Source organism: Lemur catta, chromosome 1 (genome assembly GCF_020740605.2).
Source record: "Lemur catta isolate mLemCat1 chromosome 1, mLemCat1.pri, whole genome shotgun sequence".
Classification (NCBI taxonomy): Eukaryota; Metazoa; Chordata; class Mammalia; order Primates; family Lemuridae; genus Lemur; species Lemur catta.
In genome coordinates this window covers 275,756,097-275,775,320 of record NC_059128.1, presented here as the reverse complement: position 1 = coordinate 275,775,320, position 19,224 = coordinate 275,756,097, and the positions used below count along the sequence as shown (strand labels likewise).

Genomic DNA, 19,224 nt, shown 5'->3' with positions numbered 1-19,224 from the left:
AAACAACTGCAGGTCCAGGCGGACCACAATCTCTCCCGTGGGGACCTCGTGCAGCAGGAGACACTTTGTGACTGGCCCCTTGGAGCCCTGGTCCTTCTTGATGTCTGCCACACGGATCTCCGTCCGACCCAAAAAATCTGAAAGGAGAACAAACACACTCTGCTCAGAGAGAATTCCTTCTCTGCAAGGCATGCGTTTGGCATATTGGGAATCTCCCAGGGAACTGCTATATTTTCCCCTCTTCTCTGATCGCTCATGTAAGACCAACACTAGGATTTCCAACTTACTCCCCAGCGGAGTTGTCACTGTGTCATGATATTTCATTATTAAAAAAAAAAAAATCCAACCCCAAATCTTCATCTTTCAGAATTAGAAGCTGACAGCAAGCATAGTGGTGAAGAGCCCAGACTGGGGGGTCACATTCTAACATTTAACCAGCTACATGACTGTCTTTGGGCAAACACCAAGAATCCCTAACTCACGGTGAGATAATTCATATGAAAACTAAAAGACAAAGGCCTCATGGAGCCATTTAAGGCTCGCACAGATGATACCAGGATCAGACCCTCACTCCCAGCACTTACATTCCTTTCACTATAATTAAACTGAGGCCATAATCTTTAAACATACTCTCTGATTTTTACTGGTTTGAGGGAGAGGGGGATAGTGTCTTGGAATGGTTGGGCAGAGACTGTTCTTCTCCAGGCTCCAACAGAAACAGAAAGCTGGTTGAGGAATTGTACAGCCAGCGCAATCGCAGCCCTTTGCCAAACCGAAAACGTCACCCAAAGGGCACTGATTGATTCTGCTGCACCTGTCGTGGGCTAATGTTCTTCTTGCTCCATTTGCTGGTTTTATGCATTTCCAGCACGGCTTCTTGCCAAGGATTGAAGACCCATGCTGAGGCTCTTTGCAGTCACCTGCTTTGGAAAGCGTAAGGCTGTGTCTGTCCAGGGCAGCTGGCACAACAGTAGACCAAGCAGGCTTTGTCCACACTCACCAAGATGCCTCTGGAAGGCTTCTCCGGGGGCGCTGAGTCTTGTCCTGTGCCAACCTCCTCTCTGGGAGGGAAGCCCAAGGAACTCTGGGTGCCAGCTTCTCAGGTAAGAAAGCATTTATGCACACAGCCAAGTGACAGGGAAGGAGGAAGGGCCACGGGGGCCGCATCCCACTCACCATCTGGTGAGAACTGGTCCCTCTCGAACACGGTGATGCACAGGACCTCCTGCTCCAGGTCTCTGATGAAGAACTGGCAGTTGGAATTCCACTTGGGGTTCAGAGTGTCCTGGATCGTCTTGGTGATGTGGCACTGGGAGCCCATGGTCACCTCGCAGTACGGGTTGCTCTTGCCTGGAGTGAACAAAAGCCTTTGCCGGGCAGGAATGACACTTCACTTTGATCCCCACTTTGCCACGCTTAATAGGTGGCATTAAATAGAGCATCTCAGTGAAAACTCCAATTCAACATCACACTTAAACTAAGAACAGATAATTAGATGAACGGCGTTTAAATTAGGCCCTGCCTGTCTCCTCACTTTGTGTCACATCTACTGTGGATGCAGCCACTCAGATCGCTCTGAATAGCAGAAAGGTAGAAATGATAAAAAAAAAAAATACCTCCAGGTTTTGAGCAAGTGCTAGAAAAACCAATTCTGGAAGGAAATTGGGGAGTATGGAGACAGGACATTTGGTTGAAAGCGGGTGGGATGTTGGGAATGAGGTTGCCAGCCCTACAGCCTGAGCTTTAAAGGGGGCTTCTTGGGGCCTTACCGTGTGACCGACAGGGTTTCAACTCAATGCCTTCAACCACGTTCACCATCAACCTTCCAATGCCTGTTGCTCTTTGGGAACGAACTACGACGGCAGGAAAAACAACACAAACTGCTTTATTTGAACATGACGCCTGTCCCGTCTCTGTCTGCATCACAATCCATTTTATGTTCTTGTCCCTACTCAGAAGTAATTCTCCCCTCCTCCCCTTAAACTCCTGCTTCCCTGCCCCTGGACTGTGTCCTCCATCTGCCGTCTGCATCCCACCCCACACTCACATCCATGCCATCTCACTCCCTGCTCCAGGGCCGGGGGCATCTTCTACCCCCAGGATTCTGGGTCCAGCCAAATGGTCCCACCGCCCCCACTGTGCAGGGGACCCAGCTGTGCTGCCAAGGGATGTTACCAAGGTACGCCTTCTCCCGCTTCTTTTTCTCAGTCTCTATGTAGAGTTCAGAAGCAGCTTTGATTTTCTGCACCCAGGCAGTCCTTGGACAGAAAAAGACAGGAGGTTGCCAAACAGAACTCAGGGAAAAGGCTTCAGGTCTGTTAAAATTCTGTTTCCAGGACTCTATTTTCTTTGTTCCTTTGCTTTGAACAACAAAGACTCACGAAAGAGAGTCTGATTTTTATGTCACACGATGCTAATACTTATTCCTACCATCAATAAGAAAGGCATGAGGGACATTTTTACATGTGTACTCAAGACCCGCATTCATGTCCCCGTGGAAGAAAATCTATGATAGAAGCTGACCTGGAAGAGATGGCACACACCTCCTCTTCCTCCCTCGCTGAAGAGCACCACAGATCAGCCTAACCCCATAAGGGCAGAGGGACCTCTCTCATGAAATCACCCAAGGAAAGAATAAAAACCTTTTCCCAGATTGAGAACCACTTCATGTGAAAGAGCAAAGCACCCGCGCCCAAGAGGAAGCATGTGGGGATGGTGCCTTCTCCCTCATTTTTTCTGAGAACCATATGCACAATAACTTTAGCCAATTTTCTTGCTTGGCACAAATGCTCTTTGGAATGTTGTTGGCCTTGTGTCAAGTTCACCCTTCAGAAAATGATCTATTTCACTTGGCTCCAGGGCAGAGTCTTGAAGACACGATGGAAGCCAAATACCCACAGCTCTGGGATCCAGAATGCCTGTCCCAGTGAGCCCGGGAAGGAGGGGTTCAGGTTTGGGTGGTCCTGTTAAGCCCCAAATCACTTCCTTATTGGTCTCTGCCACCTGGGAAATCCGGGAAAACTTGAGATGCCCCATTTATCTCAAAGAATGCTGAAAATTTCTAAAAAAAAAAAAAAAAAAAACTCAAGCAAAATTAGTTTCAATCCATTTTATTTTGGAAAAATTCATGCCATGTGTCAAACTTTCGAGAGGCTCTAGAAGAGAGTAGTATGGCATTGCAACTGGGGAATGTTGGGACCTGCTGATCAATCAACCACCCCTGATGTGTCCTAGACCCGGTGGAACCCCGGGGCCCAGTGCTAGGGAGGCAGCAGGTCTTACCTTTCGTTTATGCTCTCTGCCCGGAGGGTGTAGACTCGATCGATGTGGGAAATGTGGAAGATGGGTTCATCTCCAGAAGGATCAGTGGGTAATTTTACCAGAACCTCATTTAGGAAGATAGGCTGGAAGGTGATGCACAGGCGTTACAAACGTAGGCTGCGGCTCTGCGTGTTCCGGTAAGCTGTGAGTGTGTGTGCTTCTGTGACCGTGTCCTAGTGAGCGAGACTGTGTACGTACACGTGCCCATGTCTGTTTCAGTAACCTAGACTGAGCGCGCGCGTGTGTGTGTGTGTGTGTGTGTGTGTGTGTGTGTGTGTGTGTGTTTGCAGGTGTTTTCCAAGAAACCAGACTACAGGTGTGTGCGTTTACCAGTAAACTATACCAGAATAATGATTTTGTGTTAATATCGACTTTTATATATTGCAAATTATAAATATGGATTTCCACCCCCCCCTGCATTTTGCAAGTACTGTTAAATCCTTCAGAAAAAGATTCAATTGGCCTGTGTTTCCCAAAGTACATCCTAAACAGCAAGCAGTCTCAATTCACTCTACCTCTACATCCAAGCAAGTCCCTCCAAAGATTTTCACACACAGTTTCTAGTAACAATCTGTATAAATACATAGCTCTTTTTCCCAAAATAAAGCTAACTGCTGCTTCAGAGAAAATTCTTCTGTAAGAACATCCACACACAGACAAACTTAGAAAAACAATATCCCATGACTCAAAGATACAAAAACACAGCCAAGCACGTATGAGCAGACCACATAGACAGTTTAGGGAAATTCACACCTCGACTGTTCAGAGAGGCCTTTGCTGGAAACGAGAGAGGCACAGACGTTGCAAGCTACCTTGAGAAGTTGGGGGTGGGGGCTTTGGGACCATTTGGAAGGTGACGTGGGCACTTGAGTTGATGGCACGTGAGTGTACCTCTACTCACAAGCTTTTTCCTGCCTCATCTGTACACTAGATTGTAACCTTTGTCACATCCCAGGGGACCCATGGCAGCCATTTGGGAGCAAATAAATGTTCCATCAATTGAATTGTGTGTTATTGGAACTGCCGTGGGGCTCATACCATCCCCCACTTGGGTGCCCCTAAATCCTTTGCCTTGTGCTCCACACCACAGCCCCAAATCCTGCTAAAACTCTGGCTTCTTTTGGAAATTTTTTCCTACCCGAACAGGTCAACCCTGATAGTACAATGTAGAATCGAACTTACTGTTTTGTACATTTTATACTGCAGGTTGGATTTGGGGCTGAAGACCTTGTCAGTGCCGGAAGACCCCAAGGGCTTCGTGATTTGAGTCAGCAGGAGGAAGTCGTTGAAAAGGAAACCATACAGCTCCTTGTTGCTCTTGGCCTTGTAGAGTTTCCCGCTGTGCAGAAACTTCCGTGGCCCCAAGCAATTGGTCACTGAATTGAACACGAGTTGCTGAGAAAGGAAAACAAAACCCAAAGAAGACACAATGTTTTGGTTTCTCTGTAGCTGAAAGCCTGGGCTCCAGCAGAACCACAGAGCAAGGACAGCTCTGGGGACTTCAGGCAGTGCCTTTTGGTGCCAAGAAGTCAAAGTCAGTCAAAACCATGGTTCTAGGGGTTCCAAGTATCAAGAGGAGTCTCGGTTACAATTCCGAAGGCTCTGCCCCTAGGGCTGTGCTCATGTCTTGGGGTGCAATCGGTGTGCTTTGTTGTTTACTGGGGAACCCGGGCAGCGGGAAGAAAAGTGCCCAGTGGGCTCCCGCCTTGCGGGCCGCCGGCTCTGCGCAAAGCGCTGTGCTGGGGAGCTGGGAACCGGCTCCCACGAGAAGGCCCCACACAGCTGCAACAGTCCTTTGCGCTTCTAGGAACAGCGGGGACTCTCTGTGTACAATGCCGTGGGACAAATGCTGCTTTCCAAAGTGCAGCCGGAGTCCAGGCCCCTAGCACAGGTGTGACTGCAAAACTCCGTGGTGTTTAGCGACACCTCAATGCCAAACAGAACAGACACTGTATTGTGTCTCACCTGAACCACTCGTTTGGACAACGTGAAGGGGACAGCTGTCTCCCTCCACTTACCGACCCTCACTGAGGGCCGCTCTGACATCTTCTTGGGGTCTGTCACCTCACGCCAGCAAGTTCTGAAGGGGCAGTGGGGGACTGGGGTGCAGATAACCCATGAAGGCCCCTTCTGGACAGCAGGGGAGAGACCGAGGAAGGCAAGGTGAGGCTGTGACCCAGGCAGAGGCCAGACTCTCATGGCCCCACCTGCCCACACACCTGGCCCAGGGGCCGCTCCACCCAGCAGCCCTCAAGGCCAAGGTTTTCTCCTGAGCTACGAGCTCTACAGACTTCTCTGAGGAGAGTATCCGTGAAGGGGTGATGGGTTCACAACGCGTGTCCCCCAAGAGATGCTGGTGGCCACCTGTCACCTCCTCCACCTCCAATGTGGGAGGAAGATTCAGTGGCACCTCTGTGACTGGAGACCTACAGGTGGCAGAGGAAGTGGCCACTGCACTCCGCTCTCAGCCATAAGGAGGAAGGACGGCCTCTCACCTCCCAGAGAGGCTCTGAGAGCCCAAAAGATCGAGGGCAACACCACAACGGGGCCCTCAAAGAATGTTCTTCACCCCTCACTCTCTAAATAGGAGCCTGCAGACCAGTCTTGCCCTTCCTGCTTGTCAAGAGAGGGTTCAAGCCGCTTGGGGACAATGAATCAAGAGAAGGCAAGTGTCACTGGATCCAACGACATGAAGGATGACGTGAAGGCCAGGACAACACTGAATATATGTGAGTTGGAAATAGCATTTACATTTTTCTATCTCCAGGCAAGAATGCCAAAGACAGCAGTTATTTGATCACTGGTGTGTGTCCCAACATGGGCCACCCAGTGGGGTCCATACTGGGATCATAAGTCAGGAAACAGAAGCCAGCGTGGCCCTTCCCTCACTGTGAACACCATAAAGACAAAACTGAAGCAGGTGCACAATAGCTGGGAACGACCAGTCAGTAAAGAAGGACAATTAAAAAATTGGATTTCAAAGGGAGCACATAAGCTGAAAAAATCTAAGGACCAGAACTTGTGAACATCTTAGGATGAAGACCTCAGCCCCACTGAGTCCCTCTCGCTGGAGCTGTCGGACACAGGGGAGGAAGGGCCCTTTCTAAAGTGCATGTGGCCACGTCAGCATTTCTGCCCCCGAGCTCAGGAGCTACTCGGGTCCCTTGTCTCAGGATCAAGTCATAATAACATCGCTTTGAACGACACATGGGCCTTCCTTGCCGGGCCTCGGCCTGCCCTGTACCTACGGCCCGTCGTTGCTCTACGTCCCTCCCCGATTTCCTGTTAGCATTAGCGTGGGCCCTCCACACCTAACGCTCCATCCCCCTGCCTTTACTGGACGGACATCTGCATCCTGCGACACCCGGCCACCTTCTCCAGGGCTCCCTGAATACCCGCCCCCTCCCATCACCTCTTCCCACAGCACTCGGCACCCAGCTTGGCCTCATCGCTCCGCACGTGGTGTCGTCAGTGTCGGTTTAGCCCCAGCTTCCTCCAGGACCAAAAGCTCCCAGAGAGAGGGGGTCGTGTCTTACTTATTTTTACGTCCTCAGGGTTTAGCACTGCGCAATGGCACAGGAATGATGGCACGTGGGTGGATACTGAACAAATGCTCGTGGGATGATTGAACAGCTGAGTGAATCCGTGAGCCCGTCCACCAAAGCCTGCCCCGGACTGCACAGCACATGGCAGTCCACAGCGGGAGCCCCCGGCCATCGCCCCCAAGTCCACAGTGCTGCTTCACAGCTCTGCTCATCCCACTGCTACGAAAGGTGGACAAGAGGTGGGTCTGCAGAGGAACCAGGGGTGGTGACGTCCCCAGGCAGTGACTGCCTCTGAAGCTTATGAAAGGGAAGAAACCACAGGGAGAGTGGACGAGGGAGACACATTCTCCCTGGGCATTTTGGGATGTCCTAGTGAGTGGGGTATGTGTGTGTGTGTGTGTGTGTGTGTGTGCATGTGTGCATACATGCCTGTTTGTATGTGTTCATGTGTGCACACATGCATGTATACACAGAAGCACAGAGAAAAAACAGACAGAAAGAATGAATGAGACTGGAGGAAAAGTTAAATGACAAGAAGAGAATTAAAAACCAAAGGAGAGAATTCTGTTTCTGGAAGTATGGTGGACTAGATACTTTGAATGACTCACCCAACAAAAACTAAAAAAAAAAAAACAAAAAAAACTAAGTAAAATACAAAGATTCTGTTTTGAACCCAAGCAATCTGGCAATAAAATAAAACAAAATAAAAACAAAGTGAGAAATTTGCAGAAGCCAAAAACAGAATGAAAATGGGAACCTTAAAAGATAATCGAGCACCAAAGCCAGCTGTGGCTCTTTGGGTCTCTCTTGAATCTGGTGACATTGAACTTCCATTTTAATGACTATGTAGGGTGCAGAGACAGACAGACGTGTCCAGGGCCAAGGTATCCAGGGTCAAATAGGAGATTTCCACAAAAAGCTGGACCCAGAGGGGGAAGGACAAGTAAACTCAAGCACAGAAGGAACAAGCAAGAAACTGTTCTGGTTTTGGCCTTGGTGTATTGAAGGAAAATATGCCCCTGAGAATCTGTGACCACCAGGTCGCTCTGACTCAAGTTTATAACCATAACTCACACAACTGGTGTGATACCCCCAAAACCCTCTAAGTTAACTGAGGGTGACTCTGGTAGCAATCCTCTCAGGAGGAATGCCACTTCAGACAGCAAAGATGCCCACGGGTACAGTTCCAAGGAACATTGAGTTCAGTCAAAAATCACAATACATGGCCAGGTGCAGTGGCTCACGCCTGTAATCCTAGCACTTTGGGAGGCCAAGGTGGGAGGATTGCTTGAGGCCAGGAGTTTGAGACCAGCCTGAGCAAGAGCAAGACCCTATCCCTACAAAAAATAGAAAAATTAGCTGGGTGTGGTGGTTCACGCCTGTAGTCCCAGCTACTCGGGAGGCTGAGGCAGGAGGATCGCTTGAGCCCAGGAGTTTGAAGTTGCAGTGAACTATGATGATGCCACTGCACTCTAACCAGGGCAACAGAGTGAGACCCTGACTCAAAACAAACAAACAAAAAAAATCACAATACATGCAGAGACACAAGGCATGTTGAGCAGAAGCTAGCAGAAACAACAGGCAAAAAAAATGAGACCCATAAGTTTAGGTACTGTGATTATCAGATGTGGAGTAATAGGAATATGTTTAAAATGTGTTAAGAAATAAATGAGAAGCATGAACATTTTAGCAAAAAATAAGATACAAGAAAGAAACCAATAGACAGGAGAAAATAAGTAGAACTTCTGGCAATGGGAAATAATATAATTGAAATAAAAATCTCAGTGGATGGATTCAACAGCAGGGGAGAAACTGCTGAAGGGATTGGGGAGCTGCAGGCTGGGTCAGGATTTCTCGTGTCCTCTTCCAGGCTGGCTGCCCAGGCTCAGCCAGGGGAGGCCAGGTCCCAGCCCGGAGGCGGCTACCTCGGACAGGCCTTCACACTGCACGTGGGCTTGGATCCACTCCAGCCGGTCCGAGTTCTCCTTCTCACGCACTCCTTCGTTCACCTGGGAGCACAGCTCTTCCGCCTTCTCCAGGGCGTGCTTCAAGTGGCTGTGGTCGGGGTGGTTTTCTGGAGTGTTCTCCAGGATCTACATAGGAGAACACAAAACAAGCCCCTCCTTGTCAGGCCACCTTCTTAGGCAGTGAGGGTGGGCCTGGCGTCCGCTGTCCTGGAGGGCCAGGCCCGGCAGAGGCAGGACACAGTGCTTTCCTGAACGGTGCCCACTTGAGCAACCGCAGCTCTGAGCACCCACCGTGGCAATGACACGGGACGTGAGGGCTGCTTTTTGTTGGCTCCAGTGGGTGGCCTTGCAGGAAGCCTCTCCTCGTTGTTGGCCTCCCACTGGCTAAGCCTCCCACCAGTAGGCAATGGATAGTCCCACTCTCAAGGCCTCAGCCTAGCCCCACGCTCCTGAATGTCCCAGAGCAAGCTGTGTGACCTGTCCTGCAAAACACTAGCATCCCGGGATGACCCTGAAACCCACACGCACACTCGCAGCATCACAGAGAGTACCTATAACCACGGAGCCAGAAGGGCCCATAGAGTTGCTCTTTGAAAATCTTCACCCTGTTTCACAGAGGAAGAAACGAGGCCCAGAGACCGGGACCAGAACCCAGGCATCCCTGTCCCAGTTCTGTGCTCCTCTCGCACCTGCTCACTCACCCGGGGGGAACTTGCAATTCAGTTCTGGTGTTTGAGCTGATGGTGTCCCATCAACCCACTGATGAGGGTCTGAGGGCAGCAGGGTGCCGCATGCTTTGTGGTTAGCATTGGCATGCAGATGGGGCATGAGGGGAGCAGCGGCTGCAGCAAGGGCAGTGGGCACCCTGCACAGATGTGCCCTAGAGACTGGCTTTTTCCTGGGTCCATGCACAGCTGCAGGCATCCGTGCACCTCTGGAACTGCATGCAGACAGGCGCATCGGAGCAAATGTGTGCTTTTCTGAGCGGACCTTCCCAAGCTAGCAGTTAAGGGTGCTAGTGCTGAAGCTAGACCTCCTGGTTACAGTCCCTGCCTTGCCACAGACCAGCCAGTATTTGGGTCAGTCACATAAATGCTCTGAGCCTCGGTTTCCTCATATGAGCAATGAGGATATTAATAGCACCTCCTTTATAAGGTTGTCTGAAGGACTAAATGACTTGGTACAAGTGGAGCACCTCGCAGAGCACCTGGTCCTTAGAAAGTGCTCAATAAGTGATAGCAATTTCCATCAGATTTTCAAAGGTTTTTTGAGGCCTCTAAAAATAGTCATTACCCTGTCCTCTAGAATGTGCTCTAGAAAAGACCCTAAGCCACCTCTGAAATGCACCAGGAGAATGTTGAGGGCATACTTGCCCAGGCCTTGTCCGCATCCAAATAATTTAAATGAGCCTTACCCTAAATAATACCTCATTTCAGAGTTATACCCTGATTTAAAGTCCTAAGTAGGTGCTCAAACTGAGAAAAACACACACTGGGTCCTGTGTGTCCACCAATCAATTTCAAGAACACCCTCAACCTCCGGACCAATCCGGGGTGCACATTAGAATCCCTTTGGAAAATCTGATGCCCCCTCCCCGACCGTGTCAGAATCTCTGGAGGTGGAACTCAGGCTTGGGAATCTTCTAGAGCTCTCCAGATGACTCTAAAGTGTAGCCAAGTCTGAGGACCACCACGCTGACTGGGAGCCCACACTGCTGGCTTATGTGAACTGATTCATTTTTTTCAAAATGAAAACAGGTTTATTGACATTTCTAATTATAAAAGTAATAGTGTACATGTACAAAATTTACAAAATTCAGAAAGTTATAAAGACCCTAAAAACCACCCATAATCTCCTCACCTGGAGAGAACCTGTATGTATATATTAGTTAATATACTTTGCCTAAATACATACATATATAATTTTTTAAAAATAAAATTAGGTCATGCTACCATTTGATACACTGTACTATTTTGTACACTGCTTTATAACACATCACTTCATGTCCATTTCCTACGAGTCTACACTATCATACCTAAGGGTTCTACAATATATCATTGCAAGGGTGAACCTCAATGCATTGAAATAGTTCCCTTTTCATAAAACTTCATATTGCCTCCAACTTTCCAATATTCCTCAAATTATTTCCTTAGAATAAATTCCTAGAGGTGGGATTGCCGCACCAGGAGAAAGGGCATTTTGATCTATATGTTGCCCTCCATAAGGCTGTGCCAATTTACCTTCCACCAGCCTCCCTGCCAACACTGGGGACCCACAGTCTTTCCAACATATGCCAATCTAGAAAGCCAAAGTATTTTCTTGTTTTGTTATGCATTTCCTTTATTACCAATGAACTTGAACTTTTTTTACATTAGTATATAAGTATACTCAATGATAAAGCTAACATGTATATACTGTCTAGTATGAGCTAGACACTTCACATATATTAAGTCAGTTAATTCTCACATCACTATAGGGTAGGTAGTATTAGTGTCCCTACTTTACAGATAAGAAACTGAGGCCCAGAGAGGTTAAGCAACTTGCCCAAAAGCACACAGTGTTGGGACAGGGATGCAAACCTAGTCAGTCTGGCAGCAGTCTATGAGCTCTTTACTGCTCTACACTGCCTCTCAGCAACTTCCACATATATATTTCACTTGTTTTTCTATTGGAGCATTTGTCTTTCTTTTAGTTGTGAGAGTGCTTTTTTTAGTTGTAAGAGTGCTTGTAAGAGCTATAGATACCTATTTATATTTTAGTACATATTTATGTACAGTTAAAATATGTATATCCAGTTTATATCTGCCATTTGTCTTTTTATTTATTTTTTATTTATTTAATTTGAGACAGAGTCTCACTCTGTTGCCCGGGCTAGAGTGCCGTGGCGTCAGCCTAGCTCACGGTAACCTCAAACTCCTGGGCTCAAGCAATCCTTCTGCCTCAACCTCCCGAGTAGCTGGGACTACAGGTGCATGTCACCATGCCCGGCTAATTTTTTGTTTATATTTTTAGTTGCCCAGCTAATTTTTTCTGTTTTTAGTAGAGATGGGGTCTCGCTCTTGCTCAGGCTGGTCTTGAACTCCTGACCTCAAGTGATCCTCCCGCCTCAGCCTCCCAGAGTGCTAGGATTACAGGCATGAGCCACTGTGCCTGGCCTGTCATTTGTCTTTTAACTTTGTTCATTATATACTGTTGTATAGAAATTTTGAAGAAAAATGTTTATGCAAATATATTAACACATTCTTGATATGCAAGAGTCAATCAATTCAAAAGTATGCAAAGCAAATGTGAAGGTTTTCTTCACTATCCCAGCCCAGGGGTATAATGGCTACCAACAGACTGAAGGGCATTCCTTTAGATGATCTTTATATATTTAATAGTCACATGAAATTTTTTCCCTCTTTTTGCAAAATGGACCGTATTGTAGGATTGCTTGATGAGTTTAGTTTTGCTTTTATATGTAGATATCTTTCCGTGCTAATAGATAGAAGTTATCCTCTATCTTTTAAATTTTTTGTGGTACAGATCTACCACATTTTATTTAACATTCCCCTTAATGAACATCTAGATTGTTCCCCAGAATAAACATTTTTTTAGGTTGCTATGACTCTAAATCCTTTAAGGTTTGTTTTTGATAACGTGCTAAGAATTTCTCCACCTCAGTATTATAAAAATATTAACTGTTAGTATTTTTGTGGTTTTTCATATGTAACTTATAACTGACCACCTCTTCCAATTCTCTTCTTAGCTTCAGCTCATTCTCCTGGGTGCTCTGGAGGGCAGCAATCGTGTTTCTGCAAATAACAGTAGCTTGGTTTTTTCCTTTTTAATATTTATGTCTCTCAGTTCCTTTCTTGTTTTTGTTTTTCTCCCCATTGGCTAGATGTAAAACACCTATTTTAGAAGCTTGTTTCCAACTTCAATTTGCAGTTAAACATTGGGAGAAATAAAGTAAGTACTGAGCTAATTAAACAGTCACAGCGGCATTGGAGGAGAGAAAACAGTGGGCTGGAAGCTTCTTTCTAATCTTAATTATTTAACTCAGCCTAAGTGTCCCTGGTGGGGTCGAGCTGGGGCTGGACTGAGGAGCCGGCTTGCGTGGGAGGGAGACGTGTCCCATGGAAGGAGACTGAGCAAATCAGTAAACATGTTGAGGGTGATGAAAGCCAGGCCCCTCACAGAGTAGGAAGTTACAAACATAACAAGGGGAAGGCTGGAATAAATTTGCAGTACTGGATTGGAATAGCAGGTATCAGTGTGAATTCATGGGTTTTAATATATGGGATAGGCTGATCTAGAAATAGATATAAATGTGTGTGTATGTGCCTATGCATATGTAAATATGTGTATATGAACAGACATACAGATAGTTCCTGGCTCTGCTGCTGAGGAGCCCAAAAGGAGTAAACACCCCAGTAGCAATGAGCCCACCAGTGCCCAGACACGGGTTTCTAAATACCATTTTCCGCTAAATGGAACCAAATCTGAAACCTCTGTCCAGGAGCTATACTCCCTATGGTTCCATAATCACAGGCTCAGAGGACATGTAAGTCTGTTCTCTTGTTTTATAGAAAGGGACACTGATACCCTAATTTTGTTATTTTCTTTTGGTATTGGCTTTCCTGAAGCAATAGGAGAAGAACAATCATCTAATATGGACACACAGTATCTCACGATGGCCTTCTGAAGGTGGGTGGTAGGACTCATGTTTCTTTCTCTCCTTCCTGCTAGGGAAATCAAGGCATAGAGGCACTCTCTCTGTCTTTAAAAAAAAAAGAATCAAGAACTGAGCTCTCATTTTCTGACTTCTAAGGCAGACGCCACTTGGTCACACAACGGAAGGTTGTGCGTTATTAGCTCTTTCTGTGATGAACCTGTTTTTCTTTCTGGGTTACCAAGCAGACATCCCCCACAGCCTGTTGGCTTATGCTCCCTACACAACAGCCATCAGGTGTGCTGGCTGGGGACATGCCGGTGACCCCAGCCCCCTCCGACACTGAGAAAGCATTCGTCTGCTTGAAAAGGGAAGACGGGTACTTACATTTTTAATGATCAGTGGGTATCTTGTTACCCGTTGCATAGGCTTCAGTATAAAACTGGAGAGTGGCATCCCTTTGCACCGAGGGTCCATTGCCAGTCTCTGAAATAAGAGATTTTTTTTTAAGCGTACTTTAAAAATCTGCAAAATCCCAAGTCAGTGACATCAACACTAATGTCACTTATCTCATTTATCCGGATGACAGCTGAGGGGCCTGGGGTTGGAAGAGCCTGCCTTAGTGACCCCGGTCCAGGAGGAAACGGTTCTGGATGGGGGCTGGGCACCCCCTTCTCTGCATCCCCCACACCTCCCGGGGGACACGTGCTTCCTTACTCACAGAGATACGATTCTGGCTTTGCAGAGAATATTTCTTCTGATGTCTGCAAAAACGTTATAACATTCCCGGGAACAAGAAAGTCACAAGTCTATATGGTCAGAAGAAAAATTCCCCTAAGTCCTAGCAACGACAGGAGGGCTGAACCTCCCAGTCTAGTTTCGGGTGCAGCCTGCTCTCTCTCACCTCTGGGAGTGCCGGGCAGGGCCGGGAGAGGGGAGCAAGGGGTGTGGCTTGTCCCCACCCTTGGCTCCCTGCCTCTTTCCTCCCACTACGTTTGCCCATTCTGTCAACCCTCTGGAGGACAAGAGTCTGCCCCAAAAAGGCGAGTCCTGTCTACAAGTCACAGGGGTTCTCTGGTGACTCAGCTCTTGAAAGCTCTGGTCCTATTTAATGCTTGAGAAATGGGCAGCTGCCCTGGAACCTTCCCCAGCTATGGACATCACCATCCCAGGACACCTCGGAGCTGGAAAAGGAGAGCCACCCCCACCCAGCTGAGGCAGGAAGAGGTGAAGAGGACAGGGGCGGGGAGGGACAAGCCCCTGCCCAGGGCTGGTGTCAGAACTTCCCTGAAGTTCAAGTGCATCCAATGATGGGGCCCCTGGCACCTGTGGCACCCAGCAGCCCAGCACCTGCTCTCCCATCTCCACCTGCTCTCCTGTCTCCACGTACTCCAGGCCTCTTTCTTAGCAACCTTCCTCTCCTTAGAATGACCTCAGAGCGCCACGTCCCTTGACCAGCAAATCTGAGCTTTTGATGCTGAGAAACGCTAAGCTTATGTGAGGCTATGACCAAAAGAGGTCATACTTACACCTCACCTTGACGATTCAACAAGCATGACTCTCGGGGAGGTGGGCACGGCCTGCCCTCAAAATACATACGGTCCAAAGAAAGGCCTATTACTATGAATTTGCTGTTTATCCATCAAAATGTACCTGCTTAATAGAAGCTATTTTATTCTCTTCCTATGTTTTTCCTCCAGGAGAGGTGGGGCCTGTTTAAATGTCCCAGCGTGGCCAGCAGGGACCCACCCTGGCCCAGGGCCTGGGGCCTCCAGCAGCGTTGGCGCCACCTCCCCCAGTGTCCCCTGGTGGACAGAGGTCCTGGCATCCCACGCTGACTCCCACGGGCTGCCTAGAGCTGGAACCCACCAAGCAAAGACAACTGGAAGAGGAGCAAAGGGGCCCCCGGGCTCCCAGGCCACTCCCTCTGCAGGTAAAGGGCCAAGACCACAAAGAACTGAGGGCGCTGAGATTAAACAGGACGGGAAACCGAGACCGGCCTGGGCCTGGCGAAGGAGATAAAAGATTCAGACGCGTGTTCAAATAACACCACTAACACCTGGAAAACAGATCCTCGAGGACACTTCAAAGCTTCCAGGCCTGGGCTGGCCCCTCCTCTCCAAGCCCACCCCTTTGGTGACTTTCCCCAGGTGTGGACACCATGTGGTTACATCTGCCAGCGAGTGCCAGGCCCTGTGGGTTAGCCACGACCTCAGGCCCTGTCGGCAGTGATGTGCATTAGCCCCTCACACGCCCAGCTGCCCAGAGGTCGCCACTCTGGGGCGGGGTGTCCCCACAGCCTGGGCTCCTTACTTTGACGAACTCCTTGAAGTCGGGGGCCTCGTCCGTCTTCTGCTGGATCAGGGCGGCGCCGTTGAGCTGGCAGCTGCAGAAGCGGATGTAGGGCTGCATGTGCGGCAGCTGGGCGCTCAGGATGTCCCCGATCATCTTCACCGGCATCTTCTCCCCCGACATCTTCTTGCGGACCCTCAGCGCTCTGCACGGAAACACGGGAGGTGAGCCCCCCCAGCACCCTGTCTGACAGCGCCACGGCGCACTTCTGGGTGGCACAGAAACAGAGTGTGTGTGACGGGCACAGACCCGAGGGCCACTAAAGGATCTACTCGGGAAGACGAGGAGCAGAGAAAGAAACGAGTCTGGTGCTACAGAGAGGTATCGCCGGGGCGTTTTTTCCTTGGCCTGGTGGCTGTTTGCCGCCATTTTTTTCCTTGTGGAGAAATAGGGAATCCTTTGTTTAACTCAGGATCCCTGTGTTGATGTCTCACTTCACAGATTATCTGTGGTGAAGGCCCCAGGCTGGCAGGGGCTCAAGGGCTGAGCCTATTTCTGGGGTCACTGTCCCCCAAGGGAAGTTGCTTTCCTGACAGAGGATAAGGAGGCTGATCTTCAGGCTAAACAGAACACAATTAAGATGGCGAATCAACTGCCATCCCGTTATGTTCACCAAGAGCCAGGTGTGAATGCCTGTTGAACTGTCTATGTGGTTCATTGTTTCATTGCCTGTGGCTAATTTGAAGTTGACTAGATTAAGAGGGGTTCTGCAAAGGAAAGCCTGTTACTACGATAATGGGCCAATGAGCCCAAACAGTTTATATGCTGGAAGCCAGGAAGAGGTGTGGCTGGGACTGGGAAGTGTCTGTTCTGGGGTCCACCTGCAGTGTGAGTGTTCAGGGCCGTGGCAGCCAGGGCCGTGGCAGCCAGGGCCGTGCCTGCATTCTTCCAACTCTAAAATGTGAACTCCCAACACCACTATCTGGAAGAAGGGCACGGCCCTGAGCTGCTACACATGAAGGACAGCAGTGTACTACACGGGCAGGGCCACAACGTACGAGGCCATGAGTGTGTTCAGCTACCCCAGTTAGTTTCACAGGTGGACAGACGGATGGATGGATGGATGGAACACAATGGTATGGTGGATGATTTTCACGTAGGGCTGGGAAGATGTACCTAGGAGTTTCCATGGCTGCTTTCATGGTAGTGGTGGAGTAGCCCTGGAGGTTTGGATTGGACTAGATAATTCCAAAGAGGCTCTATGATATTAGTATTAGGCTTTAAAAACTTCAGATCACTTTCTTTGCTTTCTCCTACATTTTGGGCTAAAGAAAAATTCCTAGGACATGGCAAGCCAAGAAGAGGAGTCTCAGAGATAATAAGTTATATGGTCTGAGTGATCAGCGATTCTGTTTCAAGTGGATGCCCTCACTGGGGGAGGTCAGCATGGGCTGCTGGGGGTGTGAGACGTGGCGGCGGGGTGTCCTCAGCACCAGCCCAAAGCCTCCACCCAGTGACAGGCTGGTGCAGAATATCCCCTAACATGCAGAAATTTGCTCAAGGGTAACACCACCAACAATTTGGGGAGACGAGAGCCCTGACTAACCATGTTACAAATTGGCCATGGATGGAAAGAAGGAGAAATTCTATCATTCCATCATTTTCCTACGAGGAACAATTTTTTTTTTTTTTTTTTGTGAGAGGATAAAAGTACTTTCACCCTCCTCCATCCTCCCTTTTTTAAAATGATGGGGGAGACAAGAAAAAAGGAAAAGAAGAAAGACCAGATGCAGACAGTCACTGGCGAAAGTGAAAGCAGTTCTGGGTTCGGGGGCCACATTTGCAGCCTGGCGATGCCCGCCCAGGACGCAGGCCTGACATCAAGGCCTGACTGACTACGGACCTATTCAGTTCTGCTGCAGGTCCCCTTCCGGGCTGTCCCACTGCACAGGCGACACTTACGAGGACCAGAGTGTATTACCAGGCCCACGGGTCACGTGACTCCGTTGTTGCAGCCACAGCCCTGGGAGTACCCAGCACTTTGGTGAGCCGCTCTGCAATCTCACAGGAAGGTTTACAGATCAGAGGCCTTGAACTGCAAGGGGCAGTCGCTCAGCTAAAGAACATTTCATAAAGGGCTCAATGTTTGCTGAATGCACGAGTGTCCCTAACCCTCTGAAGTCTGAAGACCAAGTGCACAGTCATGGAGCTGGCATTTATTAATGCTTCTTACGTGTCTTTATATATATATATATATATATGCACACTTATTTACATATATATAAACTTATTATCCCCATTTCCTGTTGGGGAAACTGAGGCACACAGAAATTGGGTGACTTGGCCAAAGTCCCACAGCTAACAGGTGACAGAGGTGGCCCTTGAACCCAGGTCTGACTCCAGAGCCTGCGGTTGGGAGCACAGGCCCAGGGGCCCTGCCACAGCTCCCTGCCTGAGCTGCTCTGGGCACCGGCCCGTCTTCCCAGCAGCAGCTGCACTGCGCCCGCCACCGCGCCCTCCCCTCTGTCTCTGCTTCTCTGAGTCACAGCCTCCGCCTCCCTCCCCGCTGTCCTCTCCAACGATGCTCTCTCTTCTTCCCTCTTCTTTCTCCCAACCCACAGTTCCATGTTTTCTTCTTTCTCCCTATTCTGTCTTTACCACCCAAGATATACTTTTATTTTTTACTTTTCTTTTGTTTTCTGCTTAAACAAAATGGTGTCAATTCTTTTTAAGTGAAAAGGAAAGTGAGTGAAATACTTTATATTTAAGAAAAACACTTTTTCTGGGGAGAAGCTCTTTCATTTTTTTTTGTTTCCAGCAAGGGGACAGGAAAGGATCTTGATAAAAAACAGTTCCTGATACCGGGGTTGACCATCCCCCTCACCTCTGCTATCACTTCTGACAGCTGCCCCGAGTGGCCCGCACCTGGGCTCTGGACATAAAAAGGTTCTAGATCTTTCTGCCCCACCCTCCTTATGAAAGGTATATTTCTCAGCTCTCAGCCTCCTAGCAAGAGAGCCAACCATTTGTTCTAACCCCCAGCAGGGCATCATTAATAGGAAGTCCCTGGGTCCCAGCTGGCCACTTCTTTTTTTTTTTTTTTGAGACAGGGTCTTGCTCTGTCAACATGGCTAGATGCAGTGTCATCATCATAACTCGCTGCAACCTCAAACTCCTGGGCTCCAGTGATGGTCCTGCCTCAGCCTCCCGAGTAGCTGGGACTACAGGTGCACAGCACCACATCCGGATAATTTTTCTATTTTTAGTAGAGACAGGTCTCCCTGTTTGCCCAGGCTGGTCTTGAACTCCTGGTCGCAAGCGATCCTCCCGCCTCAGCCTCCCAGAGTGCTAGGATTACAGGTGTGAGCCATGCATCCAGCCCCAGTTGGCCACTTTTTATTTTCCTTTTATTTATGTATTTGTCTGATAACTCCTATGCTTTCCC

At 48.7% G+C, this 19,224-nt stretch overlaps 1 protein-coding gene across 3 annotated transcripts in view; it reads right to left on the bottom strand.

Moving 5' to 3' along the window:
* Nucleotides 1-4,411: 4,411 nt before the first annotated feature.
* The window catches only part of ITSN1 (intersectin 1), a 194,690-nt gene continuing 179,877 nt past the window's right edge, over nt 4,412-19,224 (bottom strand). The window contains exons 31-34 of one of the 3 annotated variants that reach the window (XM_045540588.1): nt 15,801-15,984; nt 13,875-13,973; nt 8,792-8,959; nt 4,412-4,716 (exon numbers count right to left, since the gene is read on the bottom strand). In XM_045540588.1, coding sequence (XP_045396544.1) covers nt 4,456-4,716; nt 8,792-8,959; nt 13,875-13,973; nt 15,801-15,984 — 712 coding nt within the window. In that variant the 3' untranslated portion in view covers nt 4,412-4,455. Of the gene's footprint in view, nt 4,717-8,615; nt 8,960-13,874; nt 13,974-15,800; nt 15,985-19,224 lie in introns of those variants that run through there. The other 2 variants (XM_045540589.1, XM_045540590.1) reach the window with 2 other exon arrangements.